Genomic DNA, 6,222 nt, shown 5'->3' on the forward strand with positions numbered 1-6,222 from the left:
CTTTCTCTATCAGAGAGTTAAAGCCCTGTGGTGTTTAAAACAAAAACCACCTGTGGATGCCTTTGTATGACAGAATTATTGTTTATGAAAAAAAATGCTTCATTCTGGAAGGAGAGAAGTGCTAGGAGTAATCCCCGTTACATCCTAGAATTCAGTCATTCAAGTGTAAGTGGGGGGTGGTGGGGTGGGGTGGACTGCAGGTGCTATGTGTCTTAACAGGCAGACATCTAAAGAAAAAAAAAGTAGAAAAAGCAAAGTAGGGCAGCCCACAACAGCAATTAGGATATTTTATTCCTGAGTGGATAATATGTGGTTTCATTTAAGTAAGAACACAATCTCCATTAACTTAATTTGTAAAAGCAATAACTCCAACACTCCAGCTATTGCCCTAGTAAGGCATTTTTAGACACATCATTGCTACTTCGAAATTAAAAGTGAATCAGTCCTGTGGAGTTAATTACCAGTAAATATAACCTAAAGTAGGTCTCTCAAATGGCACTGAGCCAGCATAAGCCGGTTCTCGGTGTTAACCAGAAACATTGGAAGAATCCAGGTACTTGAAAAGCTAAGTTTCCATGTGTGGCAAATGCTTTGGGCATCAGCAGGAGACATCATTTGCAGCATCCGCAGTGAGAAACAAAAATAAAAGCCTGATTAAAAGAAGACCTCTTTGATAGAGATTTAGAAAATTGTCCCCTCAGCCCCGCCCCCTCAAAGGAAAATCTTCAGCTCTCTGTTGTTGTTGCAACCTATCCCCCAACTCAATTATGTTTACAGAAAGGAAATCACGCCTCTTTCTTTTTAATGCTGGCATACAACCCTATTTAATTATGTAAGGTAGAAATAATTTGAGAAACGAAAAATAAAATTAAATAGAGCCAGAACAAAGAAGTGATTCTCATCACTAGTGCTTTGGAATACAGTGTCCTCTGTTACAGTGTTCTCAAGGAGATATGCCAGAAGACCAGAGACAGAAGGAAAAAACTCAGAGAAATAGTTGTCTGAACTTTAATTAAACATTTGAATCATAATTAAATATTTGAATCAAGGAAAATGGGAATAGATGAAACCTTAGTGAGAGAGAAATGGTACATGCACAAGGGGAGAGATTAATACAATGACTGCTGACCTATTATTGGTAATGAACATATTTGTTTTGTTTTACTACAAACATGTCTAAGTTTCCTGCAACTCCCATAATTATTCAAACGCACGCAGGTTCCCACCACCCTAACTTATGATGTTCAAGAGTGCAACAAAGCAAGCTGTTTCTGTTCCAAACTACACAGTTAATTGAGGTTGTTCGGCCCCAGATTTGATGTAGTTAGCAGTTATAATGCTAATAGATGGTTATCTTCAATTGCTTTTTTCCCATTTTAATTTCATAAAGTGATTTCACATGATTTTGCATTTCAGCTATTTCTAAATAAATTTAGTAAACCAAAGACAAGCCTCAAATCATACATTTTCAAATAGATTCCCATTTGAACTGTTTGCTATTTATAACAGAGTTATTACACCTCCTTCAACGGACACAATGTTAACGTTGAGTGTCATGGTAATATATAGGCGAGCTACATAAAAAACCGGTGTTCCTTTCTAATGTGTGGCTTATCTAAACCCTAAAAGAGCACAGACTGCTTTGCAGAGCCAAAACCATTATTATTGATCCATCTTGACTGTGGTTCCATTGGCAAGATAAAGTCCCAACTGGGAGCTTCTCATAAATTGGGTCAAGACAAGAACCGTAGGTAGCCAGGGTATCTCCGTGTTTCTTTTTCAAATAATTGAAGGCCACTTCTTCTGGTGTCTGGAAGAAGTAAAATGTCCTTGTCTAATGGGTATTGCTTTAGTATATACCACATGCCCAGTAAGTTCTAGCATCTAGGAGCATGCAATAGCAGCTAAGATTAGCTATGCAGTCATGGTATTACTAGTGTTTAATTATATCATGTGCATTGAGATATTTTAAATGTTAAAGAGAAAACAGAAGGACTTATTCTCCTTAGCAACCATTATAGTACAGAATGTTCAAAGCTGCAGTCACACTCATAAGGCAAGTAAACTGATTACAAAACAAAGGTAGCAACAAGTGTGCATGCGATAGAAAACATGAAACTGGTACCTAAAATGGATAACCCCCTCATTTGTTTTCAAAAATTCCATCGCTGGCTCAGACCATCGATCAGCACAAGGGGAAATTTTCACTTCAACATCTAATGCCAATGTTCAGTCTCAGAAGTGCAAAAACAGGTGTAAAGTAATAAAGCTGTTTTCTCTTTTCTCACTGGCTAAGATTCTATCTCATTCGGCAATGATTTGACTTCATAAAAACCCTTTTAAGAATAAAGGGCTTGAGGTCTTAATGGCCACTCATACTGGTATGCACATCTGTGGCTTCATTCTTCAGGTTCATACAAAGGCTAAAGCGTAAGAGAAGCATCATCAAAGATAAGTTACTTTCTAAAATACTTCTTAAATCTTATTTCCTTCATCAGTAGTATTTCCTTTGGCTTATGTGCACTCGAGGCGCTTCATCTCTATTATAAGACGATGAAGGTGGGAACGGTAACACAGTAATACGTTATCAAAGCTCTCTTCAAAATCAGTGCTGAAATAAATTAACCTGTTCTTTTAAAATGTCAGGGGAGCAAGTTCTTGAAGTTTCCGGCGTCTTGACTGTAGGATTGCTCTAAAACACAGAAACAACGGCTAAAAACCAGGTGGCTGTTCAGAATGACTTCGGGGACCCCATCTGGGGAGAGACCTTGGTTCCCAGGTGTCCCACTGGGGCCGAAGGCGAAATCTTCGCACCGATTTGTCGGGCCCGGCCTGCAGGAGTCTTCGTTCCGACAGCGGGGACTTCACCAGGGCAGGAGGCGATGCTGGCCAAGGCCGCTGGAGGCCGGCATCCCCGCTTCCCTCGGGCCCGGGCCGGGTCACCAGTGCTGGCCGGCGGCGCGGGTGCCCAGCTGCGCCTGGGACACGGCGGGCACGGCCGTGGCGGCGGCGGCGGCGGCGGCCGCGTCGCCGACGCCGGGCAGGACGGAGCGCACGGAGCGCCGGAACTCCTCGTTCCTCCACGTGTAGAGCAGCGGGTTGAGCGCGGACAGCGCGCAGCACAGGAGCCAGCTGGCCGCCTGCACGCCCCAGGGCACGGGCAGCGAGAAGCCGCTGGCCAGGCTCACCCACGCGAGCGGCTGCGTGGCCAGCAGGAAGACGCAGCAGAGCAGCAGCACCGACAGGCCGCTGAGACGCCGCTGCGCCCGCCGCGGCTGCAGCGCGGGCGGCAGGGGCTGGGCCTGCGCCGGGTGCGCCGCGCCCCCCGGGCCCGGCGCGTGCTGGGCGCCCGGGAAGGCGGCGGCGGCGGCGGCGCAGCCGGGCAGCTGGTGCAGCAGGTGGAAGTTGAGGACGCTGACCCGCTTGACGCTGACGCGCACGCGGCGCACGATGCCCAGGTAGCAGTGCAGCAGCAGCGCCGTCTGCGCCAGCAGCGCCGCGGCGGCCAGCAGCGCCGGGTAGTGGACGCGCGGGGGCGCGGCGCCGGGCCGCGGCGCCCAGGGCGGTAGCAGCAGCACGAGGCCCAGGGCGAGCGCCCAGGAGAGCGCCAGCATGCCCGCCGTGTGGCGCCGCTGGTACAGCGCCTGGTAGGTGGCAGGCGCCCGGGTGATGAGCAGGTAGCGGTTCAGGGCCACCAGGCAGTGGGACAAGAGGGACACGGTGAGCCCGAGGCCTAGCAGCCCGCCCCGCAGCAGGCGGTAGCTGCCGCCGGCGCCGTCCCAGTCCGCGGGGGGCTCCGCCGAGCCGGTGGGCAGGAGCCCGAGCACCGCCTCCTGCGGCATCCAGAGGGCGCAGACGCTGAGGTCGGCGGCGCAGCCGTTCACGATGAAGGCGTTGCTGGTGGTCTGCAGCTTGCGGAAGGACGACACGAGATAGATGACCATGCCGTTGGCCAGCGTGCCCCCGATGGCCAGGCCCGAGTACAGAAGGGACACGGGGATGCGCCGGCCCGCCCACGACTCCTCTTCCTCGCAGAACAGAAGCAGCGATCCCCCGGTGGTGGAGGACGTGGACGTGGAGGAGGAGTTGGTCATTCTGGCCAACTCTTCACACCTCGCTTGCTAGCATCAGCTTCTCACAGCGTGGCCCATCCTGAGGGCCGCCTGCAGGGAGGGCAGAGACATCCCTTCAGCCCTCTGCCACCGACTCGGAAAGGCTGAAGCCGAGGGAGCTCGAGGAGGACGGGGGTGGCAGATGACAGGTACCTGCCTCGGAAATGTCTCCAGTGCCAGGGGAAAGGCCTCTTTGCATGCAGCAGGCACCAGGGAAGCCCAAGCCCTGGGACAGAGCAATACCAAGAGGCTCCTCTTCTCCCCCCAAACACACACGTGCACGCACACACACAGTTGGGAATATTGCCAGACAGAGCCCCTAGTTTCCAGGAGAAAGCAGAGAGATCCCAGCTGGGGAAAATGCCAGGGGAGAGGAGTTCGGGGGTATCTTACTTTTGGGTTGGTCGTTGGCTGGCAGTCGCGGAGGCAGGGATGCCAGGAAGTACCTCCTCACAGCAGCATCTGTGGTCCCAAAATCAACAGGAGGAACTCAGCTGGGATCGGTGCCAGGAGCAAGTGCTCGCTTCTCCCAAGCAGCATCCACACACATGGTCCTAGGCAGAAATCGGCAGCTGCAGGGAGATTTCTCAGCTGGCAGCAGGGCTGGGGAAAGTCAAGTGGCAGGCTGCAAGCCCAGAAGGATGGGCAGGCAGGGAGCAGAAGCAGGGATGCTTGGCTGCAAAAGCAGAAGCTGAGCTCAAGAGGAGAGCACCCTGTGCTCAGAAGCAAGAGTGGTGGCTGATGCGGTGAACCCACACGAAGCTCTCTCGTGCTCACTTATACATCACCCAGGGAAAAGGCAGCCTTTCCACGCTTGGCATGAATTATTCAATAGCTTCTATCTTGTGGAAGGAAAAAAATATCTTGTTCAGAAAGTCCTGTAATTAACAAGTTTCTCTGTCTTGTCTTTTCTCTCTTTCTCTCAATCACCTTATTTTTCACCCTGCTTCATTTTTCTTCCCTTCGTTTTTTATTCCTCTCATCCGTGTTTGAATAAAATTTAATATGCTCCTAATATATTTCATCCTAGCCCTGTGCATTCTGTGGCAAGATTTTTCCAAGGGATGAATATACTCCCAGTACCCAGGACTGATCTCTTCCATCCCACACTTGCAGAGAGAATTACTTTATAACCTAAATGAAATTCATTTTTTCTTTGGTAAGGTGGGACATGGGTAATTATCCACAGAAAATCCCCAAGTCTCCATTTAAATCATCATTTTGATTTTATTCTCATCACCAAACTCCTTTCTGGAGTTTAGCTTGTGTTCAGGAATAAAATGGTTAGAGGGTAAAAATGAAATGGTCAAGTTAAAAGTAGGTGTCCGGGAGAAAGAAAGAAACCTGAATAATCCACAGTGTCCATGACAAAGATGGCTCTTTCCTTGAGAACTTTTTATTTTGTGGTCTTAGATGGAGATCTGCAGTCAGATGTCGGAAACTTCTTTGACGCAAGCTCTTATTTAATTATTCTGCATGGGAAATTCTCCATAAAAGCCATTCTTCCCCCCCCGACCCCGCCCCATAAATCGATTTTCACTGCGAAAATCATTTATTTGAAAACTGAACTCAGTATGGAATATGGTAACATGGCATAATGGAAAAAATGCTCGGTGGGGTTTCAGGACACCTGAGTTCTAAGCTGAGCATCCACCAACCGGTCTTGTGATGGGTCAAAGAAGAAGTTTTCACTCAGTGACTTCCAAGGCCCTTTCTTTTCAAACTTTCTGTGAATCCCCACGCATAAATTTAACATTTCTCCTCCCTAGTTCTGACAATAGAAACGTACCTCCTCTGCCTAATGCGTGCTGTAGTCCTAGATCCTACAGCCTGAGTCCTTTCCCGGCTGTCCATAGGGTAACATTTCAGAATGGAGTGCAAGGCGTGCTCCCTCGGCTTTCCTCTCTCCCTTTCAAAGAACGGTATTAATTAATGACTGCTAACAACTCTAATGGGGTTCGAGCTAAGCCTGACTTGATGGGTTTAGTCCTTTTAGGCAGTAATTAAGTGGAATGAGTTGAGCTGAAGGATTAAAGAGAAGAACCAGAGATTTGTTTTTCAGAGGACCGAAAGGTTCAGATATCAAGTTCATTGATGTTGAAGAGAATTT

At 48.8% G+C, this 6,222-nt stretch overlaps 1 protein-coding gene across 1 annotated transcript; it reads right to left on the minus strand.

The window, feature by feature from the left end:
- Window positions 1-994: 994 nt before the first annotated feature.
- GPR88 (G protein-coupled receptor 88) lies at window positions 995-5,064 on the minus strand. Its single transcript, XM_035017921.1, has 2 exons — window positions 4,506-5,064; window positions 995-4,163 (listed from the first exon to the last, which is right to left on the minus strand). Exon 2 carries the CDS (start codon window positions 4,092-4,094, stop codon window positions 2,940-2,942), a length of 1,155 nt encoding a protein of 384 aa, XP_034873812.1. The 5' UTR covers window positions 4,095-4,163; window positions 4,506-5,064; the 3' UTR covers window positions 995-2,939.
- Window positions 5,065-6,222: the final 1,158 nt, after the last annotated feature.

This window comes from Mirounga leonina, unplaced genomic scaffold (assembly GCF_011800145.1).
Source record: "Mirounga leonina isolate KUSES-001 unplaced genomic scaffold, KU_Mleo_1.0 Mir_173, whole genome shotgun sequence".
Taxonomy (NCBI): Eukaryota; Metazoa; Chordata; class Mammalia; order Carnivora; family Phocidae; genus Mirounga; species Mirounga leonina.

Coding starts and splice junctions, on each gene's coding strand:
- GPR88 (XM_035017921.1), bottom strand. CDS start 4,094: ATGACCAACTCCTCCTCCACGTCCACGTCCTCCACCACCGGGGGATCG.